At 31.6% G+C, this 18,655-nt stretch overlaps 1 protein-coding gene across 9 annotated transcripts in view; it reads right to left on the bottom strand.

The window, feature by feature from the left end:
- Window positions 1-18,655, bottom strand: part of LOC148234597 (uncharacterized) — a 37,370-nt gene that overhangs the window by 2,300 nt on the left and 16,415 nt on the right. For 2 of the 9 annotated variants that reach the window (XM_088188350.1, XM_088188353.1), the window contains 18 exons: window positions 15,725-16,046; window positions 15,389-15,663; window positions 15,110-15,188; window positions 14,898-15,035; window positions 14,770-14,825; window positions 14,637-14,705; window positions 14,481-14,565; window positions 14,328-14,413; window positions 14,158-14,254; window positions 14,016-14,083; window positions 8,734-8,863; window positions 3,437-3,503; window positions 3,004-3,375; window positions 2,865-2,936; window positions 2,721-2,798; window positions 1,753-1,821; window positions 540-623; window positions 262-348 (listed from right to left, as the gene is read on the bottom strand). In XM_088188350.1, coding sequence (XP_088044476.1) covers window positions 262-348; window positions 540-623; window positions 1,753-1,821; window positions 2,721-2,798; window positions 2,865-2,936; window positions 3,004-3,375; window positions 3,437-3,503; window positions 8,734-8,863; window positions 14,016-14,083; window positions 14,158-14,254; window positions 14,328-14,413; window positions 14,481-14,565; window positions 14,637-14,705; window positions 14,770-14,825; window positions 14,898-15,035; window positions 15,110-15,188; window positions 15,389-15,663; window positions 15,725-15,960 — 2,148 coding nt within the window. In that variant the 5' untranslated portion in view covers window positions 15,961-16,046. Of the gene's footprint in view, window positions 1-261; window positions 349-539; window positions 624-1,752; window positions 1,822-2,720; window positions 2,799-2,864; window positions 2,937-3,003; window positions 3,376-3,436; window positions 3,504-8,733; window positions 8,864-9,706; window positions 11,024-14,015; window positions 14,084-14,157; window positions 14,255-14,327; window positions 14,414-14,480; window positions 14,566-14,636; window positions 14,706-14,769; window positions 14,826-14,897; window positions 15,036-15,109; window positions 15,189-15,388; window positions 15,664-15,724; window positions 16,047-17,921; window positions 18,079-18,655 lie in introns of those variants that run through there. The other 7 variants (XM_088188357.1, XM_088188359.1, XM_088188351.1 and 4 more) reach the window with 6 other exon arrangements.

Raw genomic sequence — 18,655 nt, 5'->3', positions numbered from 1 at the left:
AAATAGCGCCATACTTTCTCACCCAGACTGGTGAAATTCCGCACAAACGTCTGCGGAGAAAAATATGCTCACTCTAATTAGATGGGTAATTTACGAGCGCTACATATCTCTTCAACGACTAACGATTTTTGGACCACTAATAGAGGTTCAGGTCTGAAGAAAATGTGTTCATTTGACTCAACCTTGTACATAATTGAAAAATTATACAAAATCAAAAAAGCAAAATTTTATTACAATAATTGAATGTGCCACATTGAGTACCTGTTGATTTGATGTTATCTGTTGCGATGTCTGCAGCAACTGCTGGTTGAATAACTCTTGCTGTTGTTGTGGAGCATTTGAGAAAACCTGAAATGCAAAATTAAAAAAAAAATAACTAGATATCTTAAAAAGACGACAACGATTCAAAGAATCAGATCAAATTTTTAATAAAAATGATATAATTATTGCAATGAGTCAATTTTGGCATACTGCTCAAAGGGTTAAATGAATATTTCATTTACTTTGACTCAAATTATAAAATGTAAAGTTTTAATTACCTGCTGATTTTCAGAGACGGACATCATAGGCCGGGCAGTCGATGTGAACATCTGCTGAGACTGCGGTGCGGCGAAACCAGTGACCTATTTCAATTACAAGTTTTGTATAAATAGGTATATACTAAAAGTAATGTCTCTATTGGACAGTGGAAAAAATATATGTCGAATCAAAACTGCGACAAAACAGAAGAAATTAAAAAAAGTTTTAAATCATAAAAGTGATTAGTAAAATAAAATAAAATAAATGCGAATTTATTTTAAGAAATAGTAGGGCAACAAATCAACTTTTAAGGCCAAAATGTTCGGAATGTACATGTCATTCAGGTTAGGTTAAGGTTTGACTAGCAAACGTGCCCTGAGTATTAATAATTTAAAAAACAATCATTTACTGTAATTATCGATAATTTTAAATTAACGCATTAAGGTCCGCAATTTTCATAGAATTTTAAATATATACATGTATTTCTATGTTTTGGCCAACAGTAAAATTATAAACGTTTACATCGCCATCTCTAGAAATTAAATCTTTATTACTTTCGTTCGAATTAGATTATTTTAAACACTCCAAAATGCGTAAACGGACTGACCACAATTTGTCTGTGGTCAGTCAGTTTAATTACATACTATTTTTTAATGACACTTGCTAAGAATGTCGGCGCCACGCTCGGAAACCAACGGTTAAGAACCCTCTGCTGCGGCTACGAACGTGCGAACGTGCAGTAGCAAAATGTTATCCGCTTTCGTAGTCGTTAGGGCCAATCCAGCAGCGAAAAGTTCATAACCATTGGTTTCTGAGTGTGGCACCAACATAAAATAAATAGTTGCCAATATAAAATTATAAATCTATTTTTTAGCTTGTTCTGTGCCATCACATACAAAAATAATTTTTTTTACTAATGTTTAACTAAAATGTATCATACAAAAACGATAGACATTGAGTGATTTTTCAAGCACACCAGCAGACGAATTTCAACCATCCACAGAAAATAAATAAATTGCAGCAACGATTCAATAGATTCTGATGAGACTACAGCAGCAGTTTTTTAGTATTAGGACACAAGTGTTATTTTTAAGATTTCGATTCAATCGAATCAAATCAACATTGTTTATAATAGATTCGTCGTCATAATTGACGGATGTTATTAGAATTCAGTCAAGTTTTCTTGAAGAATTAATAAAATATCTTGCAAAGCACATGCGACAGATCATTTACCTGGCTGCAGGTAGGTTGGGTCTGATCGTATGTGGTAAAGTGGCTGTTCACTGTGAGATACACCATCTGCTGGAAATGACACAAATTAGTCTGATATCTTTCAGCGCCATGGAGAGAACTGACATTCGTCTGTTGATTGTCAGTTGAGTGTAGTACTTTGGATGTGCTGCTTCTGTCGCCAGATGAAAAGTCATCGACGGTATATTTCACTTTATTATTGCATAACAATACTTTTTAAATATATTTTTAACCCTTCATTTCATGTTGCAAATACGCAACATTATGAAAATAAGAAATTTAGAAAGCCATACAAAAATATCAGTTTGTTGCAAATTTTCAATACCAGGAATTATATTTAATCTATTGTTATAAATCCTTTGATTGCCGAGCTTTAAATATTTTAAAAATGTACATATGTTTGGAAAAAATGTCTGGTAGTCCATTAAAAATATATCCGATTCTATATTTTATGATGGGCTCGGATCCGGTAGCTCTCGCCAAAGTAGCAAAAGCTAATATATCAATTTTTGGCAAGTAAAGGGTTAGTGAAAGTATTTTTTTTATATACCCACTACATTATACAATTTATAGAATAACAAAAATGAAATAAAATACTAGAAATTTTTATCTCGGAATAATCAATTCTGCCATAGAAATGTACTATATAAATTAATTTAAAATTGTTGATAATGTGCGTAAAATTTAGGTTTTTTATTTGATTGATACGACTCATCGAGCAATACGCTACTTAACCCCTTCTCGATCATGACATTTTTATTTTTTGAATTCTCGTCTCAAAAATCAGTAAATTTCTCGAGAAAATTATAATAGCCATTTTATATTAAAAATTAAATTTGTATAAATATTTTTAAACGTTTTACATCGGCTGCATAGAATGGGTGGGTCCGTGCCAGATGTTTTGAGTAATTGTGAAGTGATCAAACATGAAATTAAATTTAGTAAAATACCTGTTCTCTGTTCCTAGCTTGATTATTCCAAGTGGAATTGTTGGCTCTTTGCGAATCCGTTGGGAAATATTTTGTTACCTGTGAACATATTTAAAATAGTATATATATTATAGTCGTAAAACATATTTCAAGAAATTTACTCACGTCGTTCATCGCTTCCTTAACCAGCAACAACTTTTCTTTCAACGGTGCCAAATTCATATCGTTTATTTTGATCTAAAAAGCAATATTAGAATAAATTCGAGGGTCATGATTATATTGCGTCTAGTTCGTCATTAGCCACCTGTCCGTTGAATATCATTTCCAAAGCCGGTAAGTTATCGATGACGCCGCTCATGGCCGCAAACTGTTGTTCGGTCGGGAAATTCGGCAGCGTCTCCTGCATGTATCTCTGCAACTTGTACAGCTTCTCTTTGAAGATGCAAAACTCAGACGTAGGCAACTGGGCAGGCAACATAGTAGACAATGGAGCGGGCATCGGAGTAGGCAACGAAGCGGGCATCATAGCGGACAGGGAAGACGGCATCAGAGCGGACAACGAAGCAGACGGCGTTTGCTGCATGTTCATGTTCGCCGATTGCATGAAGTTGCTCGGTAACCGGTAGTCTTTGTACTTGGTCTTGAGTCGTTGAAGCTCCAACTCGAGCGTTTGATTCTATCGACAAGTTGTAATATATAAAACTATTCGATAAATATTAATTTATTAATAATAATACCAGTATCTTTGTTTCTGCCGTTCGCTGTTGATAATCGGCAACTGTCATTTTCATGCTCATACATTTTCTGTAATGAAAAATAAACACTTTGAATGCGAGGGGAGGCGGTAATAAAAGTAATATGCATGTGAATACATTTGTCGCAAACATCACTCGGAGGATTCAAAACCTCCAATAAATGAGCCGATCTTCGTCACTTCTCAACCTAGTAATGACATATTCGCACATAGTAGAGCTTAATTAGCAATATTCTTTGACAGAGGACGGGGAGACAAGGAAAGCCAGGGAATATAGTTTAATTATTCAAAATTTAGAAACACTTTAAACCAAAAAACCCATCAAAAATCAATAATTTCCCGATGATAATTTTGCATGATGTGGATTACGGCATGACTCGCGATTTCATATATTTTAAAGCGTTGTTAATGTTGTGATTTATCTTGTAATATTTTGTAAATTTAAAACTCAACTATTCGCTTGCAAGTATTTTAATTTGCGTTGATTCGATTTAGTCTGTATTAAAATATTGAATTTATGAATCATGTGGTTACCCGCCTCATACTTATTAAAATACCGTATAAACTTACTATTTCAATGTTAGTAAAATGAACAAAAAAGTCAAGATATAAATAATATATATATATATACATACATATATATATTAATTATGCATATTATTATTACTTACACAGCGATCTATTAGGTTGGTGCATAATAAATTGCAATGAAAAGTCGTTGCTTTAAAAACGTGTAATTCAACTGAAGACAAATTTTATTAAAAAATGGTATCAATGAGACATTAATTTGTGATGATAAATTTCAAACGAGCCGTCGAGTTTACATAATCCATATAAAATCAAAATTTATCTATCACCAACCTAATAATATAATGTTTATAAATATATGACATGTATTATATTATATTCCTTCTTATTAAGATTAGCAAAATGCACTAGCAAGAAGAACAGCTCGCGTGGCGCTTTAAATAGTCGCGATTTCTCCATCAACGCCAGCGAGACGCCGAAGACGTGTCAATATCAACAATCGTTAGATGTTGCAAATGAAGACGATTCTCCTCGCAATCATCAAGGATCGCTAAGGTACAGGCCGCTTTAAATTAGGCATTTAGATGTAAATCAGCGCAAAAATAAGTATATTTAATTATATCAGTATAAAGCACTTTTTGCTATATACGCGTCTTATATCTAAACTGACAGGATTGCTTATTTATTATAAAAATCTATTCAATTTATGTCAAATTTAAAAAACCAAGAAGTAAAATTGTGTTAGGTTTGAGTTATAAAGAACCTAGCGATACTCAACGAATGCTGTTTTTAATTTTTATGAACGTCCAATATAAAAATAATGCAATTTATACTTATAAACCTGAAGTAATTATTTAACGGAGATATCTAATTAATATGCATAATTATAAGTGGCCTGCCACATCTAACAAAAGATTAAGAAAGTTTACAATCGTATACCAAATATAATTTTATGAAGGCCGAGGTCTTCCGTATTTGTCAATGAGTAATAAAAAATTAAAGTAATGTAATGTAGCGACGCTTACAGACCGCACATGCAACTTTGCTATCGATTTCATCGTAATTGCACTGCGATTCGATTGTGACGCAACACTGGTAGCATAGTACCCCTCCGCGCCATTGCAACCTTCGTGCCGTTTTTGTTTTGCTTCAATTTGGTCACTTACCCAGTTTGTTTATGTAACTTTGATGCAAAGCGTCAGGTAGAAGACCTCATGGCGAATAGGTTATACTAAATTTTTATATATATATATACATACATTTATGTATATATATATATATCTCGGCCGTAACAATGAGTTGCTTAAGATGACGGTTTAACGTCCATTAGTATAGTATATTTTATATACGAGGGCGAGTCAAATGATTACCTTAAAACACCGCTACATTCTATTTATACATTATAAATTGGCAGCAGTGTTTTTTTCGTAATAGAAAATCATCTACGAATAAAAGTTTAGTATGGCGACGCACGTCTGTCACTCCAATAAGTGTACTAGTGGACTAACAAACTTTTCGACTGTCAGTAGTTGAAAAATCATGATTTTAGGTGACCGGATTATTGCGCAAACAAAATTTCAGAACACAGGTGATTGTTTCATTGTCAAATATATTTTAATTTTAATTCCAACTGCTTCATATTTTTTTCTATTTTTAAGTAAAAAATTGTGCAAATATAAGAAATGTAAATTATTAATATAATTATAGAATATTTTTAAATTAAAATCATATTAACATCTATTATATACATATACATAATTTTTTATGTGCAGTAGCGTGCAAAAAAACGCATCCCCTTAAAAATCATCATATTTCATATGAAACTAAAAACATATTATAGTTTAAATAAATTTGTAATTTAAATTTAAAATAATTAAAAATTGATAACATTTTTAGACACGTATTACGGATTTTGAGAAGGCCTTTGACAAGGTTTGTAATGAATTATTATCAAAAAAATTGTCGAATCTCAGTTGCTCGGATGATTTAACTCAGTTATTCTTGAGTTATTTGAGAGGTTTGTAATCTATGGCAACCAATTGTCAAAAGAATATTTCACCCCTTCGGGGGTTCCTCAAGAGTAACCTGGGCCCTCTGCTCTTTATGTTATTTATTAATGACATACATATGGCAGTTACAAATTCAAGTTTTCTTCTATACGCAGATGATTTAAAATTGTATAAATGCGTTCGATCTATTGCGTACTCTTCTCTTTAGTATTTTAGATTCTCTATGGAGATGGGCTTCCGTTAACCATCTGCCCTTTAGTGTCTGAAAGTGCCTTACTGTGTCAATTTATTCCTACAATCTCGGTGGTAACATTTTGACTAGAGAAACTTCCACTAAAGAATCCCCGAATAACCAAATATTTCCTTTTAGTAGAAAAGATTTTTAAGATACCTTTATAAATCCATTCTTATATCTCAGTGCCTTCGCTTTAGGAGCGTTGGGATACGAATCGCTGAGTTTTTATGTTGCTAAGCATTTCTTCAAATTACTGAAGGGTGCTGTCGTCGAGAAATTCCAGTTTTGGGTTCCGGAACGTCTTCGAGAATCACGATCGCGTCTTCTTTTGATGACGCGACTTATCGACTCGCTTATGGCTGTGGCCATCTGGCTCCTTAATACGCTGACATTACACATTGACCTGTTTAATGTTAGCTATGAGGAGCTGGTCCAATTCGTATCATTTAATTTTTTATTATTTTAATTATGTATATATATATTTTGTGTATTGAAATAATACAATTATTGTTTTTAACCATTTTGACGCATTAGGGTAACCTGTTAGGTTACCATGGTTTTAAATAAGTAAAAAAACTTTAAAATTCATTACTAAACATAAAATTAATCAATTTATTGTCAATTTCCTCATACGATACTTTTTCGATCATTTCTTTTAATTTGTATACACTAGATGGTTTGTGCACTCTAATTTTCTTCTTTATTATCTTTCAAAGATTTTTAATAGGGTTAAAATAGAGGCTGATTCCGTGTTAGTCCAACGATTTAATTTCGCAATTTTTCTTATAATCTTATTTTAATTTTTAATCTCATTTATAAGACATTGATAGAATTGATCTAAAAAAATATAAGTGACTATTTTTCACTTTTTCGACGACGAACGTAAGCGCTCCATCTGACCTGAATAAATTAATTTTGCTCTCATCGGAAAACATCACCCTTCTCCAATTGATATAAGTCCAATTTTTATGCCAATTGACCCATTCCACGCGTTTCAATTAACAATAGCTTTTTAGCAGGTATACGGCCGAAGAGATCTTCATCCCTGAGACGCTTATATCGGCTTTTTGATTTCCACTTAAATGCGAGCGATTCAGCATTATAACTTTTAAAAATATTTTCTTCACGAAAGCCGTCAGTCAACTGACTATAGTCTATTTATTTTCAAGAGTCAGTGCGCAAGAACTTTGTTTAACGCGTAAGAACTTTGTTTAACGCGTAATCATAACATGCTTTTAAATTTCTGCCCTGTGATTGGTCGTTCGCCGTAAGATCAATCGTTTCATTGAGAACGACCAAGCGCAAGGCAGAAATTTAAGAGCACATTTTGATTACGCGTTAAACAATGTTCTTGCGCACTGACTCTTGAAAATAAATAGACTATAGGTAATAATGAAAACTTTCCGAGAATTCCAGCAAGCGATGAAGGAAATATCTTATTTTTTTACGATTTCAAAAAGTGATGCGTTTCTTGCAAGCTACTGTATATTGATATTCTTAAATATACATACATGTGTATATTGATGATGATCTATGATCAGAATTTTTGATGTTTAAAATTTTCGTTTGCGCAATAATCGCCGAACCGAGTGATGATGTAATTTTCTCTTGTAGATGTGCGTTTATAACAGTTGTTAATGCAACTTACCTCCCTTGTTGCCGAAGACCGTAATTGATAACGGGCTAAAACTCCTGAATCTTATACAACATAAAGTAAACCACATCGTTCGCAATGTACCATACAAAGTCAAGTATCTTTGCAATGCTTTTAACCACTTCCCGGTAATGCCCGAGTTATTTTGCGAATTCTCATCTTAAAAATAGCAAATTTCTCTACAAAATTATCATAACCATTTTTTTCTAAAAAAATAAATTTGCACAAATATTTTTAATTATTTTACAACAGCTGCATAAGAAAGGGTGGGTCCGTGCCAGATGTTTTTGTTGTTTTTAAAAAAGTACTGTGACCGGGAAGGGTTTAGCAAAAGGTAACGGCCTTCTAGGATGACTGAATCACACAACCATCCACCGGAAACATTATGCTAACTTTATTTTAAGATGTACGAAGGGTCGAAGTATTTTTTTAAAAATGACTCAAAAACTTGATGCACTGATCCACCCTTTTCTATACAGTGGTATAAAAATATGATTTTAAAATTTAATTTTTAACAAAAAGTTTGCTGATTTTTAAGATGAGAATTTACGATATACAATTTTTCGAGTTAAAACCGTACCCTTCATGAAAGAGGTTTAGGTCCTGTTTTGTGCCACTTACAATAAATATTCAAGATTTTCATTTGACTCACCCTTGTAAATATATAAAAAATATATATATATATATATATTTGTACGAGAATCAATTTATAAATCATAAGCGAAATGCTCCGTATAATTCAGTTTCAGTCGATTAGACCTCTCAGATACAGATATATTTACATATATATATATATATATTTATATATAATAAACAGTATGCTTCCTGCGTACAAAGTAAGCCGTGACACAAACCTTTCATCGTATTTGCGGCAGTATACGCACAAAGGTTCGGTTTGTGGATCCTCGTGTTTGAACCTTTTGACATCAGGATATGGCGATTGACCTTGATTGTCATTGACTGGCAAAGTTCTCGAATGTTCTCCTGCAGGTGAAAAATAATGTTACGTGACGTTTATAAATATGCACAGTAATATGTCATTTATAAACACCCAATCCTAAAAGTGGAAACTCATATAACTCTTCTAAAATTGTGATTATATTTTTTAATAAATTATTTTTATTGTTTTCAATTTATTTATTTTTAGAAATTTAGAATTAAAAGAGTTTCTACCCTAGTACATGTAATTATATTTTTACATTAGCTTAGCTTTCAACTCCTCCGTCGCGATGGTAAGTAGAGATTTTTTCTCTATAGGGAGGAGTTGGCAATATATAATGATTTTTTATAATAGTAATAATTAATACTTACTTTTTTTCTTGTTATTAAAATCAATCGTTTGCAGCAATTTTTTTTAATAATCTTTTCAATACTTTGTTACTATAACCATCTTTAATATTGAACTTCATGATAATCGAGCGTTTTCAACACAATCAGTATTAAAACACTCGGTTATTGATGTATATAAACACATTTCAAATATTAAACATGATAATAGTACACTCAGATAGAAAATGATTTTCAATGATAACGGGTGAAAATTTCAACTGGAACCGTTAAAATAATATATTTTAAATGATTAGAAAATTTTTAATCGGCCACAGAAGCTTTTTAAGCTAATTTAAAATGTAGAGCATGATGTTATAAACAGAATTTGACATAACAATATATTATATTAATTGATCCAGAAGAACGAACACCTTGCAGGACCCTAGTCACAAAAAAAAACAAAATATTGATATTATAATAATATTATTGTAGCATATGCAATATTGTTAGTATGGTATTGGGGAATTTGTTATATTTTTATGGAATAAAACACCAAAATTGTATCTATTACCACATTTAATAATATATTGAAAGACATTGAATAAATACATTAATGTGCCTTTTCACTATTTATATCTAATTTACATAGTAACTATTTGAAAGATGCGCCAATTATTTGGTATTCAACATATTCGCCCACTCTTTTTTTATCAGGTTCTATGTACCAAACGTCCGAGTGGGTGACAATTTTTTTAAATATTGCAGAAATTATCACTTTTATGGCTAAGCAATACAAATTATTATCCGTTTCCCGTTTTCGTAAAAAACATTTTTTTTTTATACAATGACTTATATTTTATTTCCCAGTTCCTTGGCATAAAGCCATTTACCTGGTTATCGATTTCTTCCTTCCTTCCCTCATTTCATTAGGGAAAGAAAAAAAAATATGATACATTATAATACATAATCAAATTATAACGTAAAAACTTTTTTTTTAATATGTATTAATTATTTACATTTTTTTATAAAAAAATATTGAGAACCACTGTCAAGATAAAAGAGAAATGACAGTTTAGTTCATAAACTTTGTAAAATCAAGTTGTTAGAAATGTCACTCACACCCAGGATCAGATTTCTTCTCCTAACTATATTATTTTTTCAATATGCGTTAGCACACGTATATGTGCGCTTGTCCAAAATGGTATACTTTTTTGCACACATATGTGCGCGAACGCCTGGGAAGGGGTTAAAGGAACATACAAGGCACTAAACATTTAGTTTTTAGTCTTAAAAGCCATATTGGCTAAGCAAAACAAATGAATAAAGCAATATAAATTAAATCATAAACTTAATATAAAAATTAACAGTAGATGCCATTTATTCGCATTTAAAATGACAATATCACTTCAGTTGCAAGTCAACTGAATTTTTATGGCTGAGCAATGAATTATGCGATATAAAACAGAATCACACTGTAATTATAAAATAACATATAAAATTCATTATTCATGGTCCTAACCGAATTATTATATTTAGTTTGTGCTCGATTAGCAATTCGATCGCCAAATAGGCACAATCACAAAATCAAACTAGTTTGGCGCATCTTTCTCTACTGATTACAGTTTTAATATCATTTAGCCACCCTTACACATTTCCCGAATTATTAATCCAGTTGAATATTTTTCATTGCTAAAAGTACATGGTAAATATGTTTATATAAATTAAACAATATAAAAAAATGCAATTTTATAAATCAAAAGTTATTTAGCTCCGGAATAAGAATGAGGTACAGCGATCGTCGATCGGCAAATCTCCGATGAATCGTTAATACAGCAAAAACTGGACCTCCGAAGAATCAATATCGACGAAAATAACCTTAAAAAATAGACGCCACAAACAAGACAAATAAGTTTATGTGCAAATCAACGTAATTACTTCCCGTTTGGCGATAACTTTCTTTTCTTGAATTTATATTATTTAACAAAAATGCTTTTTAAATAAATTTACAAGTTTTGCCGAACAGGAGTGTATTTAACATTGCTGCTAATACAAAGGTAGACCATAACTTCCTTATCCAACGAAACAATGTGTAATTAAATTGTTCACTTCAATATTAGAAAGTTACGGTCACCTAGCCACATATCAGTCGGAGCTGAGCACAACCGAATTGCGAGTATAATCTCTTGAATTACAAGTTCAAGGAATAATGTATCCTAATTTTTATTTTCCCATGTTAATCAACACCACAATACTAATCATATTTCTCGGATTCCAACTACTCTATGTTGATGTATGTGTGTATAAATAAATGCCTGTACTGATTCAGAAACATTTTAACAAAACACGTAATGTCTTATCGCGAGTTTAACGATGTATAATTGTGAAGTTTTGCATAAAAAAATTCTGAGCAAGGACAAATTAGAAACAAAGAAACAGAATTTCATCTACATAAAATAACTATATAATAACGAATTGAGTCGAAATCAAATTAGGTTTACTAGCTAGTATTATATGAGTTTGATTATGTAACGAGTCATAGAGACGAAACTTTCGAAATTAATCATTATTGACTCGATCAAATCCCAATTTGGTGATTTTGTTACTTTAGAAAAAAAAATTAACATTAATAAAATGTCCTTTTTGTCGATTGTGTAAATGTGACATTTTTTTGTAGTGTTACTAAACTAAATAACCCAACTAAACTACACCTAATATAACTATTATTGATACTAGAAAATATCCTGAAAAAGGTTATACCCAGCTCCAACACAATTAAATATATAGAAACGCTTGCAACAATATAAGTATCATCAATACGACTGTCCCAAAGCAAAATCACAAAATCACAAATGCAACTGACATTTTTTATAAAATCGCCTTTTCTTTTGCTAAAATTAAAAAATAAACCAAACATACAATAATTTCTTTTATAGTTATAAGGTGATGCAATTTTTTTTAAAATATGTCAGTTTAGTTTTTGTTTTGGGACAGTATTTTTTTGTAGCTGTTAAGTAAAAATTATTTTACTTTTTAATAGTTATAATTTCCGTATTGATGACAACATAAATAGTAAACATTTTAGTGTTCATAGTGTATAAGAGTATAAGTCAAAAGATTAGTTTTTAATATATATCGCAGCGGGAAAAGTCTTAGAAAAATAGTCCCGAGAATATTTTTTAAAATATGTCATTTCAGTAAAATCATATCGGGATTTATCTGGCAAGGAATAGTAAAATTATATGATTTCAAGTAGTAATATATACATTTATTTAAATGTGTATTTTTCGATGAAGTTATATTTTTACTAGTGAAGTCTAAATACATTTTCACCAATAGATACATATTTCTACTAGCTAAAATATATACTACTACTCAATTCGACAATTGCGAAACGTCCATTTGCTGTTCAAACCCAGACCCAATTAACTAAACCTAAAAAGTCCAAGACTTAAATTAAGCCAACTCGTCTTGAAGAAATATTTGGATATTACGTTATGCTTTAAAAATATGATAGCTATCCTTACCGATATTACTACAGGTTTTTAATATAAGAGTGTAGGTCAAAATATATTCAAAGCGAATTTTGGTCAATAGGAGGGTGCAAAAACAATTATCACTTCTCAGAAGTCAAAAATTCACTTCAAAAGCAATAAAAATCATGAGGGTATGGACGCGATTTTATTGCTTTTGATGTGAATTTTCAACTTCTGAAAAGTGAAGATTGTTTTTTGGGCTCTCCTATTGGTCAACATTTGGTTTAGATATGCTTCATTCGATTCTAACTTATTGTGAGTCGTAGCATTGTTATAGTCTTGTTTTTGATGTGAATTCCAAACAGGGAAAGCATTGGGATTGAAGGGGTGGGGGCACTTATTCCCCACCTTGAATTTGGCCAAAAATGCATTTCATTTAATGAAATCGAAATATTAAAATAAAGACCACTGATTATTCTATTTTTGCACCCCCTGAAAAAATATGAAATAAGTAAAATATTGAATAGTATAAAATTCATATTTACAAATTTCGAATTTCACTTTTTTTTAAATAATATCAAATACAGGACTATTACAATTAATTTTTAGTTTTAATGTAAATGGATTGCGATATCTAGAATGAGATAAAATGATTTTAAAATAAATAAATTAAAGAAATATTGACTTGTACCCTTAAAACACTATGCACTCAACATATATTTAGACCGAAGACAAAGCAATCAATATTTTAAAGTGTAATTCTAAAACAAGTATTTTTTAATCAGTACAGTATTTGATCGTTATTTTAATTTCATTTGTTTTAAAATATTATAATTGTTTTGTCTTGAGTCATTTAAAAATCGTATGATTGTGTCCACCTCTGATTTATTCTATTTAATTTAGAATGTTTTATTTAAAAAATAGAATATTCTTATATATAATATTAAAAAATGACCCATAAACTTCTTGCACGGACCCACCCTTTATAATGCAGCCATTGTAAAAATTTATTTCTAACAAGAATAGGCTATGATAATTTTTTCGAGAAATTTACTGATTTTTGAGATAAGAATTCACAAAATACAAGTTTCCGAATTAATTCGGTAATTGAATGGCAATTGTAAAGTAATGGTTTCTATTACCTGCTTGTGATTTACACAAATAATAAAATTAAACCTAAATAGTCAGAGGTCTACACAATCAATCCTAAAATTAGTGTAGCGCCAATTCAAATAATAATGTTCGCTTAATTCGAGTCGCACGTTTGTGTTCGAGCTACTCGAATTAAGAATATTGACATTTCGTATTCTCGCAGAGAATCCGAACGCTTTTCAAAATTATCTAGACGCACGCTTAAATTTAATGAATAAAAATAAAATTAACTGAAATCTTACCTTTCTTTGTAGTGGTCAAATGTCTCTTAGGAATTCTTGGGTCTCGATAAGGAGTATTCAGCGAATAGCTGCAATTATAAATAATCATAATAGAGAAAATTACTCGACTTGTAAAAATAAACAGAGTAGAAGAGAAGCATACTTAGTAGGCACGCTGGGATTGTAGGAGACTGGCTCGTGCACGTCAGGCACGGGCGGCGGCGGCTGCGTTATGTCAAATGGAATATACTGACTAACGGCTAAAAAATTGAAACGAAATATAAGTAAAACGTGTACGGTAATAATGTATAAAAGCTAAAAGCGGAAACTTACCCATACTGGGGCTTGCTCCCTGCAACTGCGACGTGTTACGGTTACTGTGTGTATTTTGAGAGTTATTCTGCATGTTCACGATTACGCTGAAGAATATTTAAGGCGATTAAGATTGTCAATGTCGCACTTAAAATATACATTATATGTACTTACGGCGCGTTGTTTGGAGCATAGGGCATCTCCAGATTTGGTCGTACTCCGGGAGGAGGTTGGGTTATGTCAATCGCGAACAATTGCTCTGAAAATAGGGGGTAATACGGTTATTACAGAGATCGTCGTTAACTGTAAATACCAAAAAATAATGATTACGTTCGCCACGTTGCAGGTTGTTCGTCATGTAGCTAGCACTGCCCGGCGGAGGCATATCATAAACATGGGCTACAATTGAATACATTATTATTAACGATGAAATACATTTTTTGTAAATTAAAGCAATACTAACTTGTCGTCGGATTAGCTTTTCCGTATATATTATGAAAGCCATCTTCAGATAGAGCTCTGTAAAAACAAAAAAATTATTTAGGACAAGTCCGAAGAAAAATGGTACAAAATGATTAATCAATTCCTTACTCGATGCATATTATTTCTTCTGGAAGACCCTTTGATTTTCTATCTTCGACTTGTTTTTGGAGATAAGCACATTCACCGAATATGTAATTATTTGCAAAACCGGTTTTTTGATAAACTGCAGGTTCCACTGATCCGTTACTAAAATAGCGATCAAATTTTAATAAAAAAAATAAAATCAATTATAATAATAATATGCATGACTCGCTTCATACATATCAAATATCTTCACAGGCTCTACTTTGGGCGGCGGCTGCGTCGTATCTACAGATAGCGGATAGTTTTGACTTGGAGCTGAATTACAGTATAGAAATGATTAGTAAATTTACATCTAGAGTGCATTGAAAAATAAGTATAGTCATAATATTAGCGTTTCGTATATCATCGAAAGAATTCCTCAGATAAATTATTAGAATATGACTCTCCAGTAATATTATGACTCTTCTTAATTCCATACACTCATATATAATACATAAATTTAGAAAAATAATTACGTAGTATCATTAGTCTACTTGTGAATTCGCTTTGTTCGGTTTCAAACTCTTCGATACTTATGTGTCTATATTTACACAAGTACTTCTCACATTTGCCAGAAAAAAATTTCAGGCAAACGGGTTCTTTATTGTTCTTTTTGTAATACGCCTCTTCTTCCGCAGAGCAGTGATACAAAGTACAATCGCCGCTCAAACACTTTAGGTTACGATATTCATAACAGTATTTCTGCGGAGACTTTTTGATCTGAGATTGTTTTTCTCGACTTGGTTTAGTGCTGTAAATTTTTATAATGTCATCGATTGAATTGTGAGATATTTTAGTTTGTTTGCAAATACCGTTTGGTGCCGTTTGTGTTCTGAGGGGGAGGAGTCTGCGGGCCTTTTCTTTGTGGCGGGGGCTGAGGCGGCGCAGACGGCTGAGGCGAAGTCTCCGGAGGCGGACGCTTGATCGGCGGCCCGGAAGACGGCGGCGAATAGCTTGCGCACTCCGATTCTATCGAGTCAGTTTCCGCTTCCATTTTGGGCGGCAAAAGTTCCAATTTTTCAGTTCCATTTTCAGTCTCTGCTGACATCTTAAGTATAAAATGCTTCCTCGCAATTTTTATCTTCTCGTTGGACAACTTGGAACGTGATGTTGTAACACGCTGTCTTGCACCGGCTGAAACAAAAAATATATCATTATTTTAATGGCCCTTACGTTTATGCTTTAAACTACTGTTTTGGCGATGAACATGCTTAATCTTAAATTTATCGAATAATATAAAAAGAAGTATTTTTGAAACTTAAGCAGTTATTTGCACTTTCCTACAATTTTTTTATACACATATGACGTGATTCTACAGCTGTGGCCAATTGAAAGTTGACATGGCGGTTTGTATAAACGTATTTTGATTATTTTATAGTTTGATGCATTTTTGAATTTAGAATCGATAATTATAATTGTTAACTTTTGTTTCCCGTTAATACTGTTAAATTAATATATGTACAGCTGCGTCAATCTGGGAAAGGTGTATTATTTTCGTCATCCCAGCAAGTGCATAATGGCGAGCCTCCAAATCAACAAGTGTGCGCGACCTTTTTTTTTTTTTATTCTATTCATAGAAAGCAATATTGAGGACATTTAAAAATTAGAAACATGTAAATAAAACACTTTTATAGCATCTTAACAAAATTATTTTGATGTAATTTCACCTTTATTTTTAATAAATTCTTGTATTCTGCATGGCATCGATAAATACATATTTTCAATTATTTTAAGATCAATCTCTTCTCACACTTTTTGATCATTTTTTTCTTAATTGTTGTTTATGATTGCATATAAATTTTCAATTGGGTTCAGGTTGGGGCTGTTTCCTGTCTATGTTAATGATGTGATTCTCATTAATTCTTTGAATTATATAATCTATAGATAAAGGATTAATTTAGCGATAGTTTGAATGTAAAACCTATAATTGGACTCATAGAACGAGCTCTATGGTATGGCGCAGAATCGTCTTGCAAAATGGATTCAACAGTATGTTGTGAAAGTTCTTCAAGGATTGGAATAAAGTCGTTTTATACAACTAATTTGTATAAAAAAATTAAAAATTAAATTATATTTTCGCTAGTAGAGATTTATATATCTACTGCTGAAAATGTATTTTGACTTCACTGAAAAATACAAATTCACTGTAACATTTCTACATTGTATGTAAATAAATAATAATAAGTATGTAAATGTATATATTAATACGTATGGAAAGTGGAGAGCACCTGGAAGATAAATTACATTTTCCCTGGTAAAAATGTATCACGATATGATTTCACTGAAATGACACATTTAAAAAACATTTCGGGACAGATTCAATACTGTTTTGTTAGATTTTCTTTGAGGAATAACCTGAAAATTTCTGGTTTAGAATCATTTCAGATTTTTCCAGATATTTTTTTAATATTTCGTGGTATTTACTGATACTTTTTAATGACCAAATTCACAGGAAAGAAAATGCCCCCCTTTCCTAAATGACGTCCCTGTAAAATGGCCACAAAATTTCCAGCGTTTTGAGATTCTCTTGGTTACATTTTCAATTACAATTATAATAAGAAAAAATTGTAAGCAATTGATTTTTAATCAATTTACTTAAAAAAACTATTAACAATAAAATTACGCCTTTTTGTGTGAATAAATATAATATTTATTTAAAAATGCACTAATTTAACCAATATTTCACGTTAAAGCTTGTTTACGCCAATTTGTTTTATTACTGACATATACACTACTGATGTAGATAAAGTTATAAGTAGCAACATATATACAGCTTGAATACATTTATTCTGTTTTATAGTATATACAATAGACCGTTTCACTAAATTAACACTTATATAAATACCATTTACATATTTTCCATGATATCATATTGGCGTTTATTTTAGATTATTACTGGCAGTTAAGGGGTTAAGTAAGTGGGATTTTTTTTAAAAATCACGAAAAGCACAAATGAATGTGGTCTAATTTAAAAATAAATAAGTGAACAACTGTTAAAATGTACGATACCTGATGGGTTTTCACTAATTATTCATGATGATCGTAGACGAGAGGTAAAATTGATCTGCTTCTAATGATTGATCACTATTGTTCGCAAAAACAAAAGAAAAACAGCTGTGGCGTCCCCCCCGAGACGCGCAAGCTGAGCGTCGACCACGCAGAGAATGAGCCGGGTCGCTACTGATGAGCGTACAGAGCGCCCCTAGCGGCGATCGCTTCAGACAATCGATCGAATGTGCGCGAGCGAGCCAGACAGGCCAGTGACGTACAGCGAGGGTATGCGCTAAATAAATAATTAAATAATAAAAAATATTTACAACTTTTTTGACACTATTTTGGTAAAAAAAAAACATAGAAAAAAAAATTCGTGTCTTATCAGAGAATGGTTGAAAGTTAATAAAAACAATGATATTTTTTGGTTTTATTTTTAATTTAGACCATATCATAAAATAAATAATGTTTTTTTTTTTAAACTTATGTGTGATATTTTTTACTATTCCAATTTAATGTAAAAGTAATATAAAATGCGTGTAGCGCGTAAGCCGGCTTTTAATACTCCTTTGACATAGCATTAATTAGACCAGGGATTCCCAAATTATGTTCCTCGAACAACATTTATATATGTTTGACCTCACATTAACAGGCAAGGACCATATTTTCGCAGATATATATTATTTTGTTTGGCTGCTCGACCCGACCGACGACTGTCATTAGTCTGTCGACAGTTGGCAAGATTAGTCTAT

Source organism: Plectrocnemia conspersa, unplaced genomic scaffold (genome assembly GCF_051122295.1).
Source record: "Plectrocnemia conspersa isolate PC_06_02 unplaced genomic scaffold, ASM5112229v1 ptg000006l, whole genome shotgun sequence".
NCBI classification, from domain to species: Eukaryota; Metazoa; Arthropoda; class Insecta; order Trichoptera; family Polycentropodidae; genus Plectrocnemia; species Plectrocnemia conspersa.
Note: the sequence above shows the minus strand (reverse complement) of the source record. Positions and strands in the feature narration are given on the sequence as shown.